Raw genomic sequence first — 24350 nt, forward strand, 5'->3', positions numbered from 1 at the left:
GCTGGACAAGGCCAGACCCCTGGGCTGCCTGGTGGACACTCAGGGCGGGGTCCATAAACCCCCACACTCCATCAAAACAGAAGCTTGAAGACAATTGTCTGAAAGGAGATGATTTTCCTTCTGAAAAATTGTGCATTAGGTAAACATTTCCCAAGGCCTCTTACAAAGTTTGAGCAATAAGCGGCGCCAAGTTCCAGCTGGATAATGGAAGGAGATCAGAATGTCCGTCAGAGGCCGGGGTCAGCAAGGGGACAGGAACAGGGGAATCCCAAGCTATTCAGCACCTTTTAGAATTTATCTTGAAGGCTTTCTGGGAAAAGCTCCCTCCACCCACCAGTAACCATAGCTGGGATTTGCATCTTTACTGGGCTGGATCTGTGGTTCTCCAGTCTTCTCCCACCCCCGCAGATCACTTGAAAATTGTTGAGGGGGTTGGTGGACCACTTAATTTTTACAGCTGGTTTGTACTCTACGCTAGCTATTGTAAAACACTTTGGAGAAAAGTGCTATATAAAAACCCTTCATAATTAACGTTTTTTGTTCTGCAGATGAAAGCAGACAACTCCTGTTTTAAAACAATAACCCTGCCAAAGCTGTGAAAAGTCACCTCTTTGGCCATCAAAACCCTGCATGTCCCAGATTCCCTCCCACCCTTTCTTCTCACCCCATTGGCCCTCCATCTACCTATCACCTATTCTCCTCAGGCCCTCACCTGACCTTATATGTGCATGTTCTACAACCACCTAATTAGTGGAGCCATGCCAGAGAGCCACTAATTAGGTGGGCAGCCCTTCGTTCTACAGTATAATGTGTGGCTGCAGGTGTGCACCTTAGACATAACTTATCTGCAGACCGCTTAAATGGAGCTCATGGGCAAGTGGTTGTCCATGAATCAAAATTTGCAAACCTCTAAGCTAGATAAATTATCTCATCTACACAGGGCGCTCATCAGCCTAATCTCACTTCTCTAATGTATTGTTCTTCCCACCAGCCTTTTTCCTTCAGAAAAGGAAAGAATCACACCCAAGAAGACTGTGGAAGGGAAACCTATGTTTAATGTCTCCAGAAGCCTATGCTAATGCCCAGACCGCTAGACACCCTTGCAAGAGATGAACGTGAGCTTGGACTGCACAGATTGTGGCACTAGCAAACTGTAGGTGAGCTGAACTCCCCCCACTCTCCCTGCAGAGAACCAAGACGTGTCCCAGGGATGTAGATTTGAAGAGCTGGAGTCTGCATAATCCGAGGCCCCAAGGAGCCTTACCTGCCCCTGGCCCTGAGCAATTCCTCTAAGAAGTCTCAGACCAAGAATGTGATAAAATTCCAGCAAGGGAGGTTTAAGGTTGGACATTAGGAAAAGTTTCCCAACAGTCAGGGTAGTTAAGCCCTGGAATATGTCACCTAGGGTGGTTGTGGAATCTCCATAGGAGATATTTCAGAAAAAGGTTAGATAAATATTTGTCAGGGATGATCTAGTGGTGCCTGATTCTGCCAAGAGGGCGGGGACTGGACTTGATGACCTCTTGAGGTCCCTTCCAGTTCTAGTGTTCTAGGATTCTATGCCCAGAACTTTAAATGATCTCTACAAATTGGAGAATGACTCTGAAGTCAACAATGAAATTTAATAAAGGCAATTTTATAATAAAGTAATATTGTCTACAGTGAGCTGATTGGATTACTTACCATCTGAGGTGTAGAACCCCGGCTTTGTATAGTCTAAAGGACGGGCCTCAGGAGGAAGAGTACTTGAAGCATTGCCCTGGTTGCAAATGAAGACTGGGATTGCGCTATTGCTGGCTGCAAACCTTGAAAGGTCATGAGTCTGAAAATGAAAAGTCAGGAGACTAGCTTAGCACACATAGCTAAAAAAATACCTTTTCAGCCATTTTTGTTTGCCCTCTAGTTTCTAGGCCTCCAGGTCACACTCAGCTCCCATTTTCAAGCTGTCGTCCACAATCCTGGGATCTAGAAACTCAGGCTAGTTTGGACTTCTTTTTTTAAACAAAATTGGTGATCCTCTCATGACTCCGAGAGTTGGGTCTTTGCACAAAAACCCAAATATTGCAAGCCTTGTGATAAAACCACGTGAAGTAGCCACCCCGGGATGAGAGACTGGCTAAAAACAGATTTTACTTTAGGTTTGGGGGATCTTTAAAATCCATTGGAAGCAGTAGGGTGTGTTACCTTGAGAGGTGGTGGCATCTCCATCCCCTAGAGGTTTTTACATCCTGGTTGACGTAGTCCTGGCTGGGACGGTTTAGTTGGGGTTGGTCCTGCTTTGGGCAGGGACTGGACTTGATGATCTTCTGAGGTCACTTCCAGCCCTAGGATTCTATGATTCAGTTCTGGGCCCATTTAAACAAGAATGACCAAAGGTGGGAATTGTAAAATGGGATGCAGGCACACATTGGCTGGGCAGTCAGATTTGAGGGGACCTACCTAATCTTCATACGCTCTGAGGAAGAGGCCTTTCTCAGTCACGCCTGTCAGTCCCTGCTCCCGCAGTGCTGCTCTGAGTGAATTGCTTCCTGACTTCTGCATCAGTTGGACGTCAAAGCCTGCCTATAAATAATAATCCTTCCGGCGCATGCAGATTTCTTCTGCAGGTCACAGAGGTTTGTCAGTCATTTGGTCAACGGGGAAACAGGCATGGAAAGGGACAGTGATTGGCCTGGGGTCATGCTACAGGCCTGGGAACAAGCAGGACCTGGAACACAGGTGTCCTAGATCCTACTCTTGTGACCAAACACCAGACTGGCCCCCGTGTGAACTGCCTATAATTTTAGGGCTGCATCAAACACTTGCCTTTCCTGCAACCTTGTCCCTGAGCCTCAGTTCTGTTTAGCTATAAAATTACCATGGTCTGGGGTTTATGCTGTCTCAGGATGTGCTCTATGAAACTGAGACGGAACAATTTGCTGGGAGAGGAGAGGTTCTCTGGAACACAAGGGTCTGGAACAAGTTGGCACAAGTTAACTCTGGAGAACATAGGGAGGGTAACGTGGAACTTCCACAGACTGAACTGTGCTTTGCCTCCCAGAGTTAACCCTTGCTGTGCTGCAGGACTCAGCCCAGCTTGTTACAAGTAGATGGTTTTCCAACTACTACTTGAAACGTGTGCTGGCTTGTGAGGAGTTAAGGATGGCCTCACGCTTTTTCTTAGGCACGTCTGACTCTTCTTCCCTTCCCCACTGAAGGCTATGGCAAACCCCCTGGGCTCTCCCTTCCACCTCTTCAGCAGTGGAGGAAGGGAACAGGATTGGCTGGGGGAGATTTCAGCATCTCCCTTTGTTGCAATGCTGAGAATTGATTGGAGGGGCACAGCAGTTCGGACTGCTCTCTTCTGAGGCCTTGGCAAGTCTCCCTAGGGGGAGACTGGAGGGATTGACAATGTTTGTGTGTCACAGCTCAGATCTAGGAGCAACCATGAAAATGGCTTCCAAATACTGAGACAAAAGGGTTTAATTTGCAGGGTCTTGGGATGAATTCCTACTTCCTATCTGTCCAAATGCCTCCTGCAGAAGGAGCTGATGAGTCACTGATGTCCCTCATTTTAAGACTTCGCCCTTAGAGGATTCGGGATGAGCTGGATGTGTTCTTTAATTTCTCTCCATAACTCTTCTAGGCAGAGCTGATGTTTTCTTCCCCAGAGGTGTCCACATATCAGAGCTGGACAAAGCAATTCCGTAACTAGTTTTTGAGAGAACTTGGTGCTTTGGGTGGCTGGTTTCCATAAATGTCTGTTGTTGTCTATTATAGATGCGTCTCGTGGCACTTGTAAAACTCAGGTATGGGGGAAATGTGTCCGGAAAGCAGATCACCACACAAGCGTGTCAGATCAGAGAGTTTAGTCCCTAAGGATCGCAAAGTGCTTTACAAAGGAGGAGCAGTACCATTGTTCCCATTTTACAGATGAAAAAACTGAGGCTCTGGGGCTCACCTATGATCACTGGCAAAACAGAGCATGGGGTCTCCTGACTTACAGTATGGTGCTCAATCTGCTGGATGAACAAGATCTGCATCCACTGTGTGTCTGTAGGGGGCACATAGCTATGTGGCAGAAGGGGTCAGAAGACAGCACATAGGATGGTATGTTAGGGAGTGAATTGTGCCTATACGTCTGTTCAGTGTATAGAAGTGGGAGGGGGAGTAACACAGAGCTGTTCTGTGGAGGAGGAAGAGGGGAGGACGGGTAGGAGATTCAGTGCATGGATGGGTGTGGTAATGGGGCTATTCATGTAGGATCTGGGTGCTTACTTGGGAGAGACAGCACGAGAGATTCAGGGGTTAAAGCCATTCGTACCATGTGGCTAAAATTCCCCCTCTGGAAATACCCAGAAGACCAGCAGGGTCAAGAGCCTGCTGTCAAAAGGGTGGCTTTTACCATCAGGGGGCGGTTCCACTATCAGGGAGAGCGGGAGGGTGGTTCCCACCTTGCTCTTAAAGAGCTGCCTGAGGATGGGACGTCCAGGCAGATAGAGAGCAGCCCCAGGCAGCGTCCAGCCAACCGTCTGGTTGGGAGGGAGGGAAGGAAGCAGCTGCCCGCAGAACCAAGTCACAGGGACGAGATTAGCTGGAGCGAATACATCCCTGCGGGCACAGAAATGGAGCCAATTCCTCTCCTCCTGCTTCTCAGCCTGGGCGGGACCTGCAGCGGTAAGTTCCCTGGAGACCACATCAGGTCTGGGCTGGAGGGATTGGGGGTCCCCTGCCTTCATCCAGAGCTGAGCAACTTGTTTCAGCTCTTTCTCCGTGCTGGCCTGGGCAGCGCTTTGAAGTTCTCCCTCTTCACCCTCAGCTCCTGCTCTGCCACTGGCCTCCCTTGCAGCTCCGCTGCCTGGGGTAGCTGGCTGAGCAGCGGCGTCTCCATCCAGCTGTGGTCTGTGTAGAGGGCTCACAGCCCAGTCGGGAATGGCTGACAGGCAATCCATCACAGTGCTGTCTCTATCCTTCCACACATGTGCATCTGTGGTTAGTTGGTGCCTGGCACAGTGGGGTGCTGGTTCATGACCTGGGGTTCTAGGCATGCGGGTAATATAAGCAATAATCCCACTTCCCTTCTGACATCCCCACTCCCTGAATCTCCCCTGAACATGGCACTTTGTCACTGATTTTTTTTTGCTCTGAGCTTAATGTTAGACCTGGCTCCGAAAGGGAGAACGCACATCACCTTCATCCCCCAGACACTGGCTCCATCTAGAATGAGATGACTAGGGTTATAACATGTCAACTCATCTATTGTAGCTCTTAGAACAATACAGATAGCTCACCACCTAAGTAATCCGTGGACGTTTTGATGCTGCACAGACCTGGCTATGGCATGAGATGGGAGTACAGTGGCTACCCAGGGCTCTTGAACTCTAGAGCAAGGGGGCCAATGTCCACACTCAGGGCCAACGCTCAGGTATTTTTAGAAACACCCAGTGAGATTGCTTTACTGCATGTTGGAACGAAGTCTGGACACCGTGTGTGAAGCAAGCAGGAGGGTTTATTACACACAGCGCTGGTAGAGTGCCACTTTGTCCCTCAGGACTCAGTGAAGCACTGCCAGACAATAGATTACAATTGATTATGTAGATTATTGATGGGCGGGGGGGGGAAACTACTATATGGGCATCACCCACGCCTTGATAGGTTCTAGCAGCAGGAAGGAATGAGCACAATTAAGCCAATAATCTAAAAAGGTTACAGAGTATCTCCGCCCATAGCTTATAGAACATCTTATCTCTAGCACAGGTGGTTTCCTCCACATGTTAAACAAAACAGATATACAATGACCGATTCATGTCAAGATAGGACAGAGGATGTGGCGGGGAGCTCTGCTTCTGTGTTCTCCCCTCAACTCCTTACAGTTGTTTTGTAAAACAATTTTTAAATGCATGTTTCATTTTCTTACTTGGAGCAGTCAAGGGTTTAACAAACCTGGACTGAACGAAAACAAGATTTTCAGCCCTTTGTCTTTCAATACAAGAACGAGAATGAGGGATTTATGCAGCTTGCCTCTGACTGGCAGACCTTTCCCAGGAGAGCAGAGCCAGCAGTAGCGGGTTAATTCCTAGAGGATGATGGGTGTTCAGGCTTATTTTTAATAACCACTTGTAAAATCGTTTTGGGAAGTAGAGACTTGGATGACGTTAAACCCAGGCTGTGTAATGGTAAATCTCAGCCCATGGAAACATCTGTGGCTAAATAACATTCCTTCCACTAGAGCAGCACCTTTCCTCTGTGAAGGGTCCCAACACTGAAATGCTGCCGCCTCGGTGATGGTAGGACCCTGCCTTGCATTGCTTGACACTTGTGGGGAAGGGAAATTTAAGCTAGCAACCCAGGAGTAGATGCTTGCTCTGCAGACAGAACGTTGGAGTCTTTGCTTGAAGTTCCTTTTTGAGGTCACACGCAAAGACCCAAACATGACCTGTTTGAGGGGAAGTGAAGATCTGTTACAGCCTCAATGCACCAGACCCCTTCCATTTTAGTGCAACTCGTGTGATATTCAGTGTTTTGAAAGCTCTGGCTCCGGGAGTCCTGGGATTATGGGGGCATCTCATCTTTAAGAACAAAACAAGATTATGCAGAGAAGCATAAAGTGACCAGCGTGCAGCCTGGTGGCTCAGAAAGCAGAAGCCTTAATCCAAAGATCTCACCATGTCTCTGCTGCCCTTTCCCCTGGCAACTGTTGTCGCTCACACTGTTCGTTTACTGCTCTTCTCTAAATGATCCTTGTTTTCTCCACTTGTTGCTTCCCCTCTCCAGCCCAGCCATCCATACTGCCCCAGGAGCCCCTGGTTGAGATAGGAGGATCCATTCAATTGAACTGCTCCTGGGACTGTCCAGATGGGAAGGTCCAGTGGAAGGGGCTGGACACCAGTCTCGGGAACATCATTTCCACCCCCACCTACAGCCTCCTGCTGGTGACCAACGCTACCGTCGCCGTCGAAGGCACCAAGATCTGCGTGGGGAATTGCCAAAGGAAGAACTTCCAGGCATCGGTCAACCTTCCAGTGTACTGTAAGTGGCCTAGTTCGATATAGCTACCACCCCCCCAAGTTGCATGACACAATCTAGACCCCATGCCCTTCATAGCTCCGAGGGCACACAGTCAAACTGAAACCTAGAAGTCCTCTCAGCTATTGCCCTGGTGCTTTTCTGGCCCAGGCAAACAGGAGGGACTGGCCAGCCCGTGCTGGAGAATCAGTCTGACCAGCACAAAAAGCCGAACCACAAAGACTTCAGAGCGGAAGGAAAACCACCTTCCTGCTCATCCTTTTGTTTGCTTTACCTCTGGAGTTATATGCAACAACGTTCAGCTAATGGTCATTTGAATGACTGTGTCCCTTGCAGGGGCTGATCCTGTATCATCTGCAATCTCTCATCCTCTCCAGCTCCCAGAATGCAGCTAACATCAGATCTTACACACTAGAATAACCTAAGAGTCCACCTCAGGTGATACCCCAACCCTGACCCAGGCAGGATATGTAGAGAAAATTATCAAGCCTTCCTACCCCCTTCTTAAACCCTGGGGTTCTTCCTGGCCCAGCTTATGTCCCAAAGCATGAGGACAGATCACTAAAATGCAGCCCCTACTGGGGTGGAGGGTGGCAGCAAACCAGGGCAAGAGATCAGTGACGATCAGGAAGCTTGTATCTCAGAGGTGAGAGGTACCTGCAGCAACCACAAGAGACAAATGGGAGTTGTCAGTACTCTGCCACTCTGAAAAATCAGGCCCTGGGGCTGAAGGTCTGACTTGAAAGGCCCTCTCCCCTGCATGAATGGCTGGCCACTGTGGAAGGAGAAAGGGCTGAGCTGACTGGTTGAGGGTTTGACTCTTAATTCCAGGCAGCCCCAGGACTGTAAACCTGAGGCCTGGCTTGCTAAGGCACCCCGGCCTCTTCTTACAGGCATGAATGTGCCATTAACAGACCATGGATGTAGTTTTGTGCATCACAAAGTGACCACTGGTCCCTGGGCTCTGCAGATACCACCACTGAGGGTACTTGCACTTCATAGGTGGTCAATGGGGAACAACCTTAGAATAAGGCACGTTACATACAAGCCCAAATCCTGCAGCCTTTTAAAAGGGCTGTTGTGCATCTCACAAAGGTGCCTTTGAAAGTCCTGTGATCTCCATTGGGTGTTGCAGCCCTGTTCCCCCTGGGCACCCTGTCCCATGGCCATGGGGTGGCTAGACAGCCCACTGTTCCTCACATACCCTTCTTTTCTCAGCTTTTCCAGACACACTACAGCTGGATACCCAGCCCACGGAGCTGGTGGCTGGGCAGCCGGCCCACCTCCGCTGCTCTGTTAGCAAGGTGTACCCACCCGGTTCCTTGACTCTGAGCTGGTACCAGGGGGGCCAGAGATTGGAGACCCCAGAACCTGAAGAAGTGAGTGAGGATGAGGAGCTGTTCAGTTATCACTCTGAGCTGGAGGTGCCCGGGGAGAAGGTGACGGAGGGCCAGGAATTCAGGTGTGAGGTGAAGCTCCTGCTGCCATCGGAGAGGAGTTTCCAGCGAGCTAGAGCAGTGACTGTAAACACAAAAGGTAGGTGCTGGAGATCTGAGGGAGGAATCCTTGCATGGAGGGCATATGACTTCTGCCAAAACCTGCTCCAGCCAGCACACCCCCGTTGCCGGCAATTCCTGGCTGCAGGGCGAAAAGTCTCCTGCTTCCATGCTGCTACTGGTCTGTGATGCCCTAACCCAGGCCCAGCAACCCCCAGCACAGGTGCCAAAAGGGGCAGATGAGCCAATTCTCATCAGTTTGCAAGCCTGGCGCTCAGCCCCACCCCACCCCACCGTGCCTTCCCCATGCAGCCAGGAGCTTGCTCAAAGCCATGCAGCTGTGCATTAAGAAAAGACCAGGCAATGCAAACAACCCCACCTCAGCAGGGAAGTGCTGCCGCTTTATTTGTGAATGAAGCTGTTGTAAGTAGGCCTATTAGTGGCTTGAAAAAGTATCACCGGCACTCGGACCGCCCCTAGAGGTCAAAATGTCAAACTTCAGCCCTCCGCCTCGGAAAGATGGCTGACCTCACCCGAGGCAGCATGGGAACCATAAAGCTGGCTAGGCCTGAATCCACCCCTGTGAAGACCCTTTGCTAAACCCTTCCCCCTGTCCAAGAGGCACACAGCTCCCGGCACCTTGCCTCCACACCAGCTGGCCTTGGTTTATTCTCTTCTCCCAGCCCTGCAGCCTTCCTTCTGGGGACACCATCCCTACCTGTCCTGGCTAAAAGCCACTGATGGACGGAGCCTCCATTAATCTAATTAGTTCTTTTCTGAACCCTGTTAAAGTCCTGTCTTCCCGACATCCTCTGGCAGGGAGTTTGGAGTTCCACAGGTTGACTGTGGGCTGGGTGAAGACTGGGCTCTATGGAAAGGGGAGAGCAAAGGCGGGGAGAGGGTGTGGGGTTTCTGACACAGCCATAGCTCTGGAGCTGGTTCAGAGGGTTGGAAGGAACTGACAGCCGCTTCAGTCCCCTGCAGGGTGACGCAGGATCATTCTGTGACCACAGGGGTTAGAGGGCCACCTCCCTGGCTTGCCTGCTCACACTCCTCATGGACCAGGGCATGGAACATGCGTAGCCAAGTGGCAAGAGACTAATCAAAGCTTTCTGTTCGCAGCTGTAGCCATGGAGCCCACAACTGAGTCAGTCACTGGCCAAGAGCATCCCACAACCAAGTCTGTGGCTCCTAGTGAGAGCCCCACAGCTGGGCGTGTGGCCCCAGAACTGACAGCTGCAGAGAGCTCCCCTGTAACACTCACTGTCACATCATGCAAGCCCAGTCCCAAATCCACCTCTGCCCACCGCTTGGCAACCACAGAGACCCTCACCACCGACCCCACCACTACCCTGCGGCCCCCCAGCACTGGTGCAGCCACAAGACACTGGAACCTCCACCACAACCTGAGCTCTGCTGTGGAGAGCCCCACTCCATTGGGCGTGGCTAGCACAGAGAGCCCTCCACCCAAGAAAACCACCAGTGGCTGGAGCCCCAGCCCGGAGTCTGTCTGCAGCCTTCGGATCAGGCGTGTCCCGCCAACAGGGACCACCGGGGAACCCCTACAGATCATATGCGAGGCAGAATGCAGTGACCGCGTTACCATCAGATGGGTGCAAACCCCTGTGGCGCTGTCTCAGTATCGAGAGGAGGTGTCCGAGGGCAAATCCACCCTGACTGTTGACCGTGTAGGTCTCCACTACCAAGGGGTCTATGAGTGCGTCATGCTGAGCAGGAGAGCCCAAACAGCAAGACTGCATGTCACTGTGTCTGCCGGTGAGTTGTGGTAAAGGGCTTGGCCTGCAGGTGTGGTTGGTTCCTCGGGGGAGGTACAAGCCAAGTCGGGACCAAGGGGGCTGCCCAGAACTTGTTTGTTTCCTTCTCTGCTCTGCACTCCCCCAGGTGACAACAGAACTCAGACTACTGTTCCTGGTCACGGTAGCCCTCTGCCCCAAAGTGGTGGCATACGGAGAGGCGGAGTGCATGCTCGAGGGCCCAGCGTTACGCAGGCACCTTGGCCACATGCTTTTTTTGCCTGCTGAATGCTACAGCGGATAACAGCTGGGGCAAGTTGCTGGGTTGACAGCCCTAAACGTCCACGCACAGGCCCTGTACAGGCAGTGGCAGTTCAAGTTGCCTTGTCAGTGTGCCTTAACCCTTGCCTGGAAGATCCACCTCGAGGCATGAGCCTGTTAAGCCCATTAAATCCACACACCTGAGCTCCTGATCAGGGCCACAGACAGGGAGGATTCGTTGGATGTAAAGACCCAGCTGTGGGTGGTCAGCTGGGGAACCTCCCGCTGGTTGTCAAAGAGCTCTTTGTACCCTGCTCATGGCCATGGCTGGATTCCATAGGCTGTGCCGTGCTACTGAGGCCAGAGCCATCCAAATTGGCTCACTCACCTAACCCACACGGCGCGGGGGGGAGGGGGGGAGCTGTTCCTCTTGAGACAATCAGCAACACCTGCATTTTAAATATCTTCGTTACCCGAGTGCCAGTGAGAGCCGAGCTGCACCAGGAGCAGCCCGGCTGTGATGCTTATAGTTGTGGGGGTAGAGACTGGCCATGCGAAGGGCTGACATATGGCAACAGACGGTTTCTCTTATCTCTTCTTTGCAGCCACCTTCAGCACCGACTTGGCCATTGCCATTGGGACAGCAGGCTCTCTCCTGGGGCTGATAGTCACTGCATTTGCGTCACGGCACCTGTGGAGACGACTCCAGGCACTGGGCATGAAGAGCCCTATGGGGAATGTCGTTTAGGTACCGGTGGCCCCATCACAACTCATTTTCAGCATCCATCATTTTTCCAGCCGTGAGGTTATGGAAAGCTCGGTACAGTATTAGACTCAGCCAGGCCTCCTGGACTGCACCTGTCCAGGGACGGGGATGGAGGATCTGCCTGATGTTTGGGCTGCTGCTGGGAAAGCTGGGTGTATGGTCATGATGAAATGTGCTCTGCAGAGCTGGGTTGACTCCACTTCACTCCTTGACATTGTGGTTTCCTTTGCTTCCAAGTGTAATGGCAGCATTTTGGTCTGAAGTCCAGACAGAGGCTGAGACTTGGCTGCTAGTCACACCTGTGTGTCTAATAAGTGGCTTCCCCAAGAGCTGCACAAGGGACACGAACAAGACACAGGTGTCAGGTACAGTCATTTCTAAGAGACCAATAGGTTTTTCCCTTCACGGTATATTTAAAACTGTCTCCTTGCTCGAACCTTCTGGCTGACGAGGTGCCAGTGACGTCTCCTGTGGAAGAGGACTGGTTTGAAATTCCAAAGCCGTTCTGGCCTTGTTCCCTTGGATGTTGTCTTATTTAAAAGCTCTGGACTCGGTTGCTCCCATTTTTGTTTCCGAATATACTTCACACTGCCAGGGGGTGGGTGGAAATTCCAGGTGCATCAAGGGCTGCTTAGGGAGAAACAAGGTGAGACTAGTCACATCCTGAGAATTGCCTGGGGTCTTTAGCAAATGCACAACAGCAAGGAACTATCAATGAGACGCTCTGTGCAGCTCTACATGGCCACATCTCCAGGCACTGGATTTCCTTTAGCTGGTCTTTTGCAGCCACTCTCTCCTACTCCGAGACGGGACTGTAACCCCGCCTGGATACAGCTGTGAGGCAGCTGTCCGGTTTCCTTTTACCCTGCCATTATACATGTGCCAGCTCCATCTCAAAAATGGGATGGAAACTGAAGTCAGTTAATCTGTGCACTTAAAAACAATGTCCTAGGAAACCCCTCCCAACAGCTGTAATCAATCAAACTTGGCTGCTTGTAAATAACCTGCACCGGATGTTGAGAATGTAGCAGACCTGCCGCGGGTGCGGAGTTTCTGTTGTATAGTGCAAACTGCTGCACTAATAAAGGGTCCGTTTTTACGTAGTCCCTGTAGTGGTTTCCTTGGCATATATTGCTTCTCCATACACCAGCCCTACTGCCTGCCTGCACCAGCAGAGCTTTGTGTTACACACAGAAGGCAGGTGGGGCCAGAGAGGATATTCACTGCCTAGTGTAGTGGCTGGCAGGTCTGTAAGACGAGGCCCATTGAGTATAATCCTGGGGGCATTTGGATCTCAGCCCAGTACAGCGGATACCATCAGGATTTGCAAGCGGCTCTGAATTGCGGTTTGCTGATAACAAACCCACTTGCTGGCTCCCAAGCAGAACACCTGGCTGGCACGTCTCAAGCAGAGGCAGAGAGAAGGGAATCCTAGAAACAGCGTAGAGAAAAGCCAGTTCTCCTCAAGTCCTGCAACAGAACTATGCCAACTGTGTTCCACATGTGCCTGTCTTCCCCCACCGGCCCACGTGCTCAGTTCCTTACCGCACAGCAGCTCTTCTCTCTACACTAGTTCATGTGGAAACCTCTGAGCAAGGAACTCCCCAAGGGTCTGGGCTGCCGTATATGGACCCTTTGAAACCTTCCCAGAGCCAATTCTGCCAGTCTACGCTTGGATTCCTGCTACCTGGGGCACAGGGAACAATGCCATGGTTAGCAAGGCCAGAGGAAAAGGAACAAGCAGAGAGAAGCTCATTTAGTCCTACTCGGTCAATAGCGGCTTTAGCAACGTACCCTTCCTGTCTGGCAGGGTGGAACAGCCCCGGGCCTCATTGGGTCAGTATTCCTACGCCTAGCCCTGCAGGTGGCCTAGCGTTTGTGCTCAGCCGGGGTGACAGTGGCTGAAGCAGCTGCCAAGCAAGGGTGAGAGTGTGACCTCTCTGCAGGGAAAGCTGTGAGGTTTCATGATGCCCCGTAGGCCACTCCGCGGTAGCAGACAGCACAAAGCTCAGCTGGGTCATTGGCTACGGCAGGGCTGGCCCAGTCTGTCTGTGCAGCTGCCGCAATCAGAGCTGTTCCTCTCAGGCTGCCTGCCACATATGTGGTGACTCAGGCCAGGACTTTGGAGTGGGGGGGCAGAAGAGAGCCACAACAGAGAACTACTCCCCTCTCCGGTAAGGTCAGGAGGTAGCTGAAGGTTTTCCTGGGGAAAGGGACAAAACTCCTTTCAAAGAACTTGGCAATAACCCATCTCAGTGAAAGTTCCCAGTAGGGCAGGAAAAGTGACTGCTTAGGCCTCTCGTGCCTAAATTAAGCACTCGATTCCTGCCTCTGTTCCTTGTGCCGAGAACTCCTCTCTGGTCCAAGCTCTTGGAAAAGTCATTTCTCAGCCTGTCAGAAGCCAGATGGCCCAGCGAGGGTGGGTGAGCCTCCTTGCACCCTCTGACTTCCCAGTTCCTATGAGCAAATATCAGATTCAGAAGGGCTCAGAGCACTTACCAGAACAGGAACCTTCTGCCGGCAGCAACCAGGCACTCCCACTTACGGAAAAGGAGAAGTTCTCCTGCACAGCCAGGCAGGAGGGGAGATTAATTCTTCAGAATATAGTGACCCTGTTGGATTCAAGGGGTGAATGAAGGCCTCACAGCTTGTGTGCTCTGCAACCACGCTTGGTGCAGTTACACAAACCAGTTCCCCCAACTCTGAGCTGTAGCAGTGCACCCTGACGCTGCATTGGGGTCCTTCCGAAATCATCACCAGCTCCTGTTATCTAAAGCTCTCCCCATACAAACACAGCCTTGGTCCAGCCCTGTGTGAGATGAGAACAGATGAAGTCCTAGCTAAGGCCGAAAGACCTTGGGCTGCTGCTCTGTTAGCAGCCACGGTTTGCTGCTCTTCTCAGTTCACAATGTACAAGCCACAAAAGCCTCCCTTGTTAAAAATGAAACAATCATCCCTGCATGAACCCAAAGGGCCCCTCCTCCAGCTCCCGCACAAAACAGTTTTAAACGAGCAGCCAAGGGTTGTCTTGTGTTCGATAACAGACTTCTCTTAAAGCACAGCCTGCCTGCTGCAGGCACACCGCCTGGGCCACTGCTACTTACCCAGCCTGCTGCCCCAGAGCAGATTCAAGGGCAACACCAGCCTTTTGACAGATGCTTCATTTAAGTTTTCTTTAGCTACAAGAAGACCTCTTCCCCCCTCCCCCCACCGGTAAGCAAAACACAGCCCAAGGTTCTGCTGTGACCAGCCAGCTAAACCCCTGGGCAGATCCTGACTGGAGATGGTTGCTGGGCTGCATTTCAAGTGAACAGCGCTGGAGAATGACACCTTTATTCAGAGAACAGGCAGCAGAGAAGCTTCCCTAGCCCCGTCCTCCCAGCCATACCCCAACTGCGAGACCCACAGCTCAAAGGCAGAAGACAGGTGACATACTGCAGGGCAGCCACCGTGTGATCCATCTGGAACTGGACTAAGACTATTGCATGGTTATGGCTGGCACAGCTGCCCTGAGTTGAAGGGTGAGTATTCTGTCTGGGGCTGAGGAGTCCAATCCACCACCAGTCTGAAGGGTATTTAAAGAAAAGCAAAGACCCTCAGGGTGTAAAGGGGAAGCACCCTCCTTTTCAGCCATGATTAATGGAAGAATGGTTAGAGCTTTGGATGGGCAATCCCCTCGTGGTGTACACCACTCCCACTGGGGAGACAGTGGAATTCTCTTCTCTCATCCCACCCTTTTGGGGAAACCAAAAAGCCCATTTTTTCTCCGCACTGAAGCCACTAAATTCAGAGCAGTGCTTTCGGTTCCACAAAAACAGATCACTTCCCTCCTTGCTGAAGTCCCCACTCTGGTGCCCACACACATGCCTCAACTGTAACCAGCTGCACGTCTGTTCTTACAAGACAGGCTCCTGTACGAGCCCAGAGCAGCTGCTTTATAGCTGCCTTCAGACCCCGCCCCCCACTCCGCCATTTTTCTAGCTAGGTAGGAATCAAGGAAGCTTTTGACGGCTTTGTTTAAAATAGCCCTTTGTGGCTCTCCTGTGCCTGACTCTTTATAGGCAGGATGAGTGATGCGGGCCCAATTCTGCAGAACTGACTTTGAGCTTTTTTATTAATAACCATAGGAAAATACTCAGACTTTCAAGTTAAACCTGGTCCTTGGGCTGGAGCCCATCCTCAGCAGAGGTATACGTTGTGGGGAAATCTCCTCCTCTTCACATACGCTCCTGCAATTTTAAATCTGTTCCCACCCCATCCCTTCTTCTCCCAACACCCCATCCCTGGAAAACAGGCCATTAGGCTCTTAGAGGCAGGGACCTTCTCAGCTTGCGTGGCCTCTCCCTGGCTGGAGAGCACAGTAAGGTGGAGGAGTTTAACCAAACTACAGTGACAATCAGATTACAGCAAAAGCCTCCTAGGGACATGATGCAGAATCCCACTTTCTACTGCCACACTGAGGTAGGTTTGTTTTTGAGAACATTGATAGGTTCCTGATTTCAAGCAGCTGATGGCAGTGTTACGGTCACAGGAACATTCTCACCCTCAAACACATGACGCTTTCTGGAAACCATCCTCTTTGGGATTTTTCTTGAGTGTGCATGGATCAGTCATAATTTAGATGCATCCGCTGAAAAACCAGCCACTTCCGGGAAACGGGACATCAGGGCCCATTGCCCCCTTTTCTCACCACCACAATCCCGGAGGCACTAGACATGTTCGAACAGCACTGAAACCAAGATGAGGGGGACTAAACCCAGGCAGCAGAAGCAAAGACACCTGCTGCAGTTTGCATTGTAGTATAGGAACGATCTGTGGGACAGACAGCAGCATCACTTAGCAGCACTCTGCTCAGATCTGAGCTTGAAGCACCCAAGGTCTCTGTCCTGGGCTAAACTGGCAAGTGTCACCATCCTGAGGGAAGCTTTGGTCGGACTGTAAACCAGAGTCCAGCCAGCTGATAGCATCACCAAAATCTATGCACAGCCACTGCCCACAGCTGCCTCATCAACTGGAGCTGCTCCAAATCCCAGTCTCTTTCTCACATTTCCTCAGGGTTCTGCGCACATTCCCAGCCTTCCTTAGGCTGCTCAAAGCTGCATGGAAGCAGGACCCTGGGAACTTGCACGTTCCTAGCAATGGACTGTGCGCTGGTGCTTCAGAAGGTTGGATTTGTGGTTGAAGGACCTGGAGCAGCGTTTGCAGCTGAACTGCTTCTGGTCCTGGTGAGTTCTCTTGTGCTGCAGGAAAGTGGAAAAGTGGGTGAAGCTCTTGGTGCAGTGCTCACACTTGAAAGGCTTCTCGCCTGTGTGGATGCGTTGATGCTCCTTGAGTGAGGCTTCCCATTTGAACCTCTTGCTGCACTGGGAGCACTTGAAAGGCTTCTCCTCAGTGTGGATGCGGAGATGCTTGATGAGGCAGGATGTGCGCTTGAAACACTTGGCACACACGTCACACCGGAAGGGCGCCTCATCCGAATGGACCTTGCTGTGCTTGGCCAGATCTCCAGCCAGCTTGAAGTGCTTGCCACAGGCATCGCAGCAGTGGGGTCGCTTGTCCGAGTGGACCAGGCGGTGCTTGATGAGGTCAGCGCAGCGGATGAAGTTCTTCTGGCACGTTTCGCAGTGGTAGGGCCGCTCACCTGTGTGGATGCGCTGGTGCTCCTGGAAGTTGGAGAGGTGCTTGATGTCCTTCTTGCAGATGTCACAGCGATAGGCCTCCAAGGGGACGGCCACCCGCCTGAGGAGCCGGTGCGATCGCTTCCGCTGTCTACGGACTGGGGAATTTGGAGCTTCCATGGGGTTCGAAGCCGCACCTGGAAAAGCGAGGATTTAGCTCAAGACCGTGTCTTCACGCTGCACTTTACGAAGCACGAGAGAAGGTAAGCTGCCTGCCTGGAGGGCCTTCCGGGCTCATGCAGGCCAGAACAGGGCATCAAGTCAGGCTCTTCAAAGCTCCACTGGGCACTGCACCAGGTTCAAACACAGAAGCAGCTCTGCGGCAGGGCAGGAGGAAAGCGAGACGGTCCAAAGGCAGGCGGCCTCAGGGGAGAAACAAAGGAACAGTTGGGAAAGAGGCTGCAGAGAACAGGGAGCGGGCGGAGGAAATGCGAGCACAATGGGGGGCTATTAGCCGCATGCTGCCCTTCCCTCTCCCAGCAGCTGGCGGCGGGGAGGGAGGAAGGAGACAAAGGCTGCATCCTCCCCCTGCCCTCACAGCGGCCCTCCCTCCGGGCACTCAGCGCCCAGGCCCCTCCCGGCCGAAGGGGGGCTGGGCACAGGCCTGATCCCTGCATGTCCCTAACGCGGGGGGGCGGGGGGAGGAGCCTCGGCCTTCCGGCCCCTGCTGTGGGGGAGGGGGTAGATACTCCCGCCAGTGTAGGACGGGGGGGGCCCAAGCGCCCGCGTTCCCCACAGCCCCCCCCCCCCCGATACAGGACGCGGGGACATGGTCCCTGCCGCCCCCAGGCCTGGAAAGGGCATTAAGCAGCTCCCCGCTTACCGGGAGGTCAGCCAGGCTCCCCCGCACCCATCCACCTTCCCACCCGCAGGGAGGGAAGAGGTCAAAGGGCACCGGATATAAACTCAGAGGTCAGCGTCCGTAGATACGCGTTGCTAGGCGTCCGGCACTCGCCCGCGGTAACTACGGCACTCGAGGTGGGTCAAAGCGGAAGCGAGGGCGTGTCCGGGTGTGGACGCAGACTGTGCGTCGCCCGGGACCCGGACTAAGAGGGAGGCGACCAGGCTTCGTTGCCCACAGTCAAGATGGCGACCACCACGCCCCCTAGGATTGAGTCGTAATTGAGCAAGATGGCGGCCAGCAGCGCCTCCCGCGAAAGTTGATTGGATGTAGTGGTGCAAGATGGCGCGCCGCAGTCTCCTCCGCCCACTGATTGGCTGCCAGTAAGAAATATGGCGCTCAGGCGGGGTCTTTACAAATGGATTGGTAGCCCATACTCAAAATGGCATCAGAGTGGCCTCGATGCCCACAATCAAGATGGCAGCTTGTGAGAAGCGGCGCTCCGCACCAGCCCCGGTGACTGGGAGCGGGCTGGTGGAGCCGGTTCGCGGGGGAGCTGGAGGCCGCGAGTCAGAGAGCGAGGCTGACTTCTTGCTCCAGGCCGGGGTGACCGCCATGGTGCGGGAGGCGCTACTGAAGGTGCTGGAGGCTCGGCCCGAGGAGCCCATCTCCTTCCTGGCCAGTTACTTCGAAAAGCTGGTGCTGAGCGGCCCGCAGGGTGGCGGCCCCGGGGAGCTGCACGGGCAGCAGCAGCGTCTCGTCCGGGCCCTGTGGTACTTGCGCCTGGCCCACCATTCACACAGGTGCGGAGTCGGGGGATGCGCGGCGGCACTACAACTCCCGGCGTGCTTCGAAACAGGCCCATTAAAACGTCTTTGAACGGGCGCGTAGAGCATTCTGGGAGTTGTAGTCTTGCGTAGACTGCTGGGTCGGATGGGTAAGCAGTGCATGCTGGGAAATGTAGGCCCCGTGGCTGTCGTCATCCTGGGCTTTTGTTCCTGTTAGTGAAGGAGGCCCTCAGGTGGGCTGGTACTCTCTAGGGGCTGCTGTGAGGTACCAGGGCCGTGCACTGTCTTTCGCCTGCTCATCCTGGACTATTCTGCCCTTGGTCCTCAAGTCTTCTGCTGCAGGTGCTGGAGGAGGGCCCTACTGCTTTGCAGATCAGGTGGGAGGGTGCAGAGCAGCTTGTGTGCGCTCTGTATCATCTGCCCGGAGTAGGGCCAATCGGTTTTGGTTGCAGGTTTGATAGTCCTGGGCGTTTCATCAAGTGACATGAAGATTATGTCCTGGAGACTTCAGGGCAATCCCACAGTGTTGGCAACTGCGACTTGAGTCGTAAGGGAGCCAATATACCCTGTTTTGCTGTCCAGAGCACGGGATTAAAGAGGCTGGAGCAGTGACAGAGAGTGGGTTTGGGGTTCAGTGTTTTCTACCATGTATTTGAGAGAGACTGTTCATTCAGACTTGTTACTAAATAGCAAGAACTAGGACTATTGAACACACTTTCCTCTTACAGCATAAAGCAAGGTGAGGAATTGATTGTGCCAGGAAAACAGCATGTGCCCGAAATGGGACTGCTCCTCATAAAACCACACAGAAAAGCAACAGAATCACTAGGAAGGCAAAAGGGGTTTGCTTGGGGTGCATTTCCTCCCACCCCCAGACGCCCTTTAGGGAGAGTGGGGGGATCTGAAGGTTGCCTCCCCTGCCTCAATTCGTACAGAAACATTGCTGGCTATTCCCCTTCATCAGGGAGCGAGGGGAGAGTGCAGTTTACTGCATTCCCCCCTCTGTCTGGGGATGCAGGAGTCAGTGGAGTCTGAACTTGCCCCAGATGAGGGGCTATTGCACTGCTCTGCTCGTTGTGCCTGCTGGAGCTTTAGCAGCCATGGAGAGGTGCTTCCCACCTGGCCCCAGGCTGCTGCAGTGAGAAGGGGCTGGGACAATCCTCTCTCCCTATAGCAGCCTGCGTACTGAACCCCTCATCTCCAGCTCTATCCCCAGGGCAATGATTTAACTGAAGCATGTACACTTTTTTTTTTAAATAAAATGAAACACAAATTAATCGTGTTAAGGACTGGAGCAATGCCCGGTACATCGTCTGGTTCAGTATAATTCATCTTACATGGCAGGAAAATATGCCCAGAACTGTAGGTTGTCTGGAATGTTGCAGAATGTAACAACTGTAGGTTGTCTGGAATGTTCACCCAGTTGTATTTTCATAGCAGTTGTGTTAGCCATAGATATGTAACTTCCTCCTTCCCGCCAACCCAAATCCTGTGTGCTAACAAATTCTTCGATTGTGTGTCATGATAGGACTGCCTTTAATAACAACGTCAGCATGGCTTATGAGTGCCTGAGTGCCAGGGGCAGGAAGAAGAAGCCAGGTGTCAATGGGAGACTCTACAGTGAGTTACTCAAGAAGATCTGTCAAGATGGGGAAGCTCCTGAAGAAGTTGTTTCTTCTTTGCTGAGGAAGACCCAGTGCCGGGACCATGAGGCAGTGCCTTTTGATGTCTTCCGCTATGGGGTGCTCAGCTGCTTTGTGCTGCTTGAGTTTGTGGCCAAGGCTGATACCTTATATGATGTACTTGATGACAGTTCTGGTGTGGCAGATAAAAGGGTTTGCCAGGCAGTCTTGGGCACTCTGGAGGAGGCTCTTGGAGCCAGTGACTTCTCTGTACCCATCCATTACTTGGAGGCCGGTTCCAAGCTGGGACCAGACTGTTTGGCTTTGGCCATGGACAAAGCATTGGTAGAGAGAAAGACTTGCTCCTCTATGAACAGGGAAGAGTTTCTAAAGAAAGCCACAGCCCTATTCATTGCAAAAGTAAAACCCATTGACTGATTTCTCCAGTAGGGACAACACTCTCTTCATTCTCCTAGGGCTTCAAATGGAGCAAGTTACTCTGGGAAAACATCAGATCAGGTGGCCAGAGTAGGCCACAGAGGGAACAAGGTGGGACCTGCCAGTTCCTATCCTTCCCTGAAAAGCTCTGGATCTACTTGACTAAAGAATACTTGTTTTAAATTTCCTATTCACTTCCTGACTCCATCCTGAAAACCTTAAATGCCAACCACTTGTAGCATTTGATCAGCTGACTGCTATATCTGGGACTGAGAACCTCCTATTTAAAATACCTGCTTATTTTCAACTCCTGTTGTAAACATCTACTTAGGTTATAGCTTGGAGAATATCTGGGAAAGTACCTAAAAAAGAGACATTATGGCCTGAGCACAAGACTAGGAATGGGGGACTTCTGAGCTGTTGTCCTGACTCTGTCACTGATACAATTTCTAATTTTGGGCAAGTCATTAAGTTCTATTTTCCCTGTTTATAAAATGGGGGTAAAATACCTCAGAGGGCCATGGTGAGGCATAACAAATAAATGAAGTGCAATTTAAGTGTTACTAGTACAGACATGTAACTTTATTAAATACATAAGATGATATATCTGGCAAGAAAACAGATTTTAGCAAAGCTATGGCTAGTTCTGCTTTGGCCAGTAGCTGAATTTCAGAGCCCTTTATTAGCATTAAACTCTTGAGTGTTTCATCCTATAGCAGTGTACTAAATTGCACCCTGTAATGTGGCCATTCCCAAGCAGAGCTTGTACATGATTGAAATCTATAAAGCAAAACTGTGGTATCTTACAGACTTGTGAGGAAGTTTGGGATTTGAACACAGAATTTAGCCTGTTTTTGCTGCTTTAATTCCCTGATGGGATGATACACCTTGTTATGTTTACTTAACCCCTCATGTTGGCCCATACCCTATTTATTTGTGAGTTTGATTATTCATGCAACGCAATTGCTGAATTATTAGAGGACATTAAACTATTTAAATTTTTGTTAGTTTGGTTGTACACATATTTATAGGATGGTAACCTTTATTGCCAGCAATCTCAAATGTTGTAGCTTTCTCTGGGGATCTCAATGCACTGGGTGCCCTCTGTACATTTAAGAAATACCCCATTTTGTAGAACGGGGCAGCATGGGACATGGAGGGAAAGACTTTGAAGTCTAACTTTGGGTGTTCCATGTTTAACATCCAGAGTGTCGTTTTCTTCAGAGATGCTAAGCGCCTGCAAGTCCAGCAGGAGCTCTGCAAATCAGGTTTTTGATGTTAGAATTTGGGCATCCAAAATTAGAGGCCACCGTTCTAGATTAGCATGGGCTATTACATGCCTTCATGAGGCAGAGGAGGGAATACAACCCTCAGACATCCTGGCTCATGGTTCTGTGCTCTAAGCAGCTAAATCGTAGAGTTTTGGAGGCAAAAGGGTCACTGTGATCATCTAGTCTGACCTCCTGTATAACAGATCACACTGCAGCTTAGCTCTTTCCTAACTCCTTTACAGCAGCAAATGCTGATACTACCGTAATTGCATTCCCTTTCTTGGCAAGGAGCTTGAGTGCTTTCAAAGAGAGTTCGGTTGTCAGCTAGTCTGATTGAAGCAGACTCAGTGGCTGCATAGACCCCCTTTCCTCCATTCTCTGTTCCGTAGCTGTGGTTTTAATAGGAGTAAGTTTGCTGTCTTGTTGCAGAGTATGTGATGCATGTGATCTCAGCCAGCTAAAAGCCAAGCACACCCAAATGCCAAATTGTACCAGGAAATACATTCTGATTCTTTCATAGAACATGTGCACTGCTAATGTGTTTTGCCAAACTGCTTGGCACTGTTGCATTCTCAGTAAAGCCAATTGCTTCAGCATTTCCTGTTTGTGCCTTCGATGTTTACCACTAAAATGGGGACCTTGCTCCATCTTCCTGGTGAAACAGGGTTATTGTGAGATGGATGGCAGGAAGGTGATGTAAGTTTTGGGTTTGCTCTCACTGCATATTACAGAATTGTCAGTGCTGAAACTTGTGTCCCTGTCACTTTTGCCCAGGTAAAAAGCAGGCTACTTGAAATATGCACAGATCCTGTGTTCTGAACCTCTTCATCAATCAGGTGTGTTCCATGTTTCAGTGTGATAAGTTGTGAAAGGGCCCTGTTAACTTCTGAAATTGTTGCTGTGGTAGAAAACGTGGACATGCCACCACTAGTCCAGAGATCTGCTCTGTCTACTTTAATACCTTTTATCTGAGGAATAGGAGAGAAGTCGTGAAGTCATTGAGTGGATGTTTTTAGAACACTATGCACAATGTGCAGCAGCAGTCAAATAAGCGAACAACGTTAGGCATCATTTTTTAAAGAAAAACAAGGATAGAGCATAAGACAGAATATCTTACTGCCTCTGTACAAATCAATGGTGTGGCCACATCTTGAATATGGCATGCAGATGTGGGCACCTCATCTCAAAAGAGATATCTTGGCATTGGAACAGGTTCAGAAAAGGGCAACAAATGGTTCAGGGTTTGGAACAGGTGCCGTATGAAGGGAGTTTTAATGGACTGGGACTCTTTAGCTGAGAAAAAAGGAGACCAAGGGGGGATATGATAGAGGTTTATAAAATCATCATAGGTGTGGAGAAAGTGAATCAGGAAAAGTTATTTACTTGTTCCCATAACACAATTTCATTTGGTGAACCCTAGTTCTTAATAGGTAGTGGGTTTAAAACAAACAAAAGGAAGTATTTCTTCCAACAATCTACAGTCAATCAGTGGGACTCCCTGCCAAAGGATGTGAAAACCAGGACTTTAACAGGGCTCAAAAAAGAATGAGAAATTCGTGGAGGATCGGTCCATCAATACTTAATAGTCAGGATGGGTAGGAATGGTGCCCCTAGCCACTGTTTGTTAGAGTTTAGAAATGGGTGAAAGGGAAGGGATCACATGACAATTACCTGTTCTGTTTATTCCGTCTGGGGCTTCTGGCATTGAGCATGTTGGAAGACAGGACACTGGGCTAGATGGACCTGTGGTCTGATCCAGTATGGCTGTTCTTATATTCTTATTTAGAAACATTTCATCCCCAGTGAATTAGGACTCGCAGTTTTTAAAACAGCTGGTTTTCAGAAAGTGTTGAGTACAATTCTCCTGAAAATCAGGATGAGTACCCAAATTCACTAGCTGTTTGTTAATCTTGAACGTTAGGCCTCAGAATAACAGTGTAAGATAAGTTATACACCCATGTAATTTAGAGACGAGAGAAGCAGAGGCCCTTGAGTGTAAGTGATTTCCCTTAGGTAACCAAACAAGGTAGCACCAAACTCTGTGAGGTAGCATGGGCCTCTTTTCTCCCAGTAGACCGTAGCAACTAAAATTGGCTGCAGTCTCGCCAAGTTTTGATATTCTAGTAGTAAAGTAAATCTACTGTATTATGCCTCATCAGTGGGTGCACAATCTCTTGGTTCATAGATTAACAGAAGAATGTTTCTCCATATGTGATGCCAGCATCAATTCCAGCTCCTCTTGTAGATTTTTTTGCAAAGTCCTTACCTGAAGTACGGACAGCCACCGTCTCTGTTAAGCATGTAGGACTTGTCATTCCCAGGACTAGATGACCTGGCAAAGAGAAGAAGGCCAGTGGTGTGTATTCTCTGAAGGTAGGTGCAGAAAAGAGCATGCTAATGCATCCAGAAAGGACTCTCCTGTAAATTTGG

At 50.8% G+C, this 24350-nt stretch overlaps 3 protein-coding genes across 5 annotated transcripts; 2 read left to right on the plus strand and 1 right to left on the minus strand.

The window, feature by feature from the left end:
• The first annotated feature begins 4459 nt into the window (after positions 1-4459).
• MADCAM1 (mucosal vascular addressin cell adhesion molecule 1) lies at positions 4460-12654 on the plus strand. Of its 2 annotated transcripts, XM_074978369.1 has the most exons (5): positions 4460-4656; positions 6754-7008; positions 8224-8541; positions 9624-10277; positions 11122-12654. In XM_074978369.1, exons 1-5 carry the CDS (start codon positions 4605-4607, stop codon positions 11262-11264), a joined length of 1422 nt encoding a protein of 473 aa, XP_074834470.1. In that variant the 5' UTR covers positions 4460-4604; the 3' UTR covers positions 11265-12654. The 2 variants fall into 2 exon arrangements, with proteins under 2 accessions (XP_074834470.1, XP_074834471.1); XM_074978370.1 differs by lacking the exon at positions 4460-4656 and having other exon boundaries at positions 5499-7008.
• Positions 12655-14647: 1993 nt separating this feature from the next.
• Positions 14648-17830, minus strand: LOC142002372 (uncharacterized). 2 transcript variants are annotated; one of them, XM_074978443.1, is made up of 2 exons: positions 17784-17830; positions 14648-17323 (listed from the first exon to the last, which is right to left on the minus strand). In XM_074978443.1, the coding sequence occupies exon 2, from the start codon at positions 17078-17080 to the stop codon at positions 16415-16417; it is 666 nt and encodes a 221-aa protein (XP_074834544.1). In that variant the 5' UTR covers positions 17081-17323; positions 17784-17830; the 3' UTR covers positions 14648-16414. The 2 variants fall into 2 exon arrangements, with proteins under 2 accessions (XP_074834544.1, XP_074834545.1); XM_074978444.1 differs by having other exon boundaries at positions 14648-17097; positions 17784-17803.
• A 448-nt stretch (positions 17831-18278) lies between these two features.
• TPGS1 (tubulin polyglutamylase complex subunit 1) lies at positions 18279-22536 on the plus strand. Its single transcript, XM_074978333.1, has 2 exons — positions 18279-18604; positions 20118-22536. Exons 1-2 carry the CDS (start codon positions 18279-18281, stop codon positions 20647-20649), a joined length of 858 nt encoding a protein of 285 aa, XP_074834434.1. The 3' UTR covers positions 20650-22536.
• The last annotated feature ends 1814 nt before the right edge of the window (positions 22537-24350 follow it).

Source organism: Carettochelys insculpta, chromosome 27 (genome assembly GCF_033958435.1).
Source record: "Carettochelys insculpta isolate YL-2023 chromosome 27, ASM3395843v1, whole genome shotgun sequence".
Classification (NCBI taxonomy): domain Eukaryota; kingdom Metazoa; phylum Chordata; order Testudines; family Carettochelyidae; genus Carettochelys; species Carettochelys insculpta.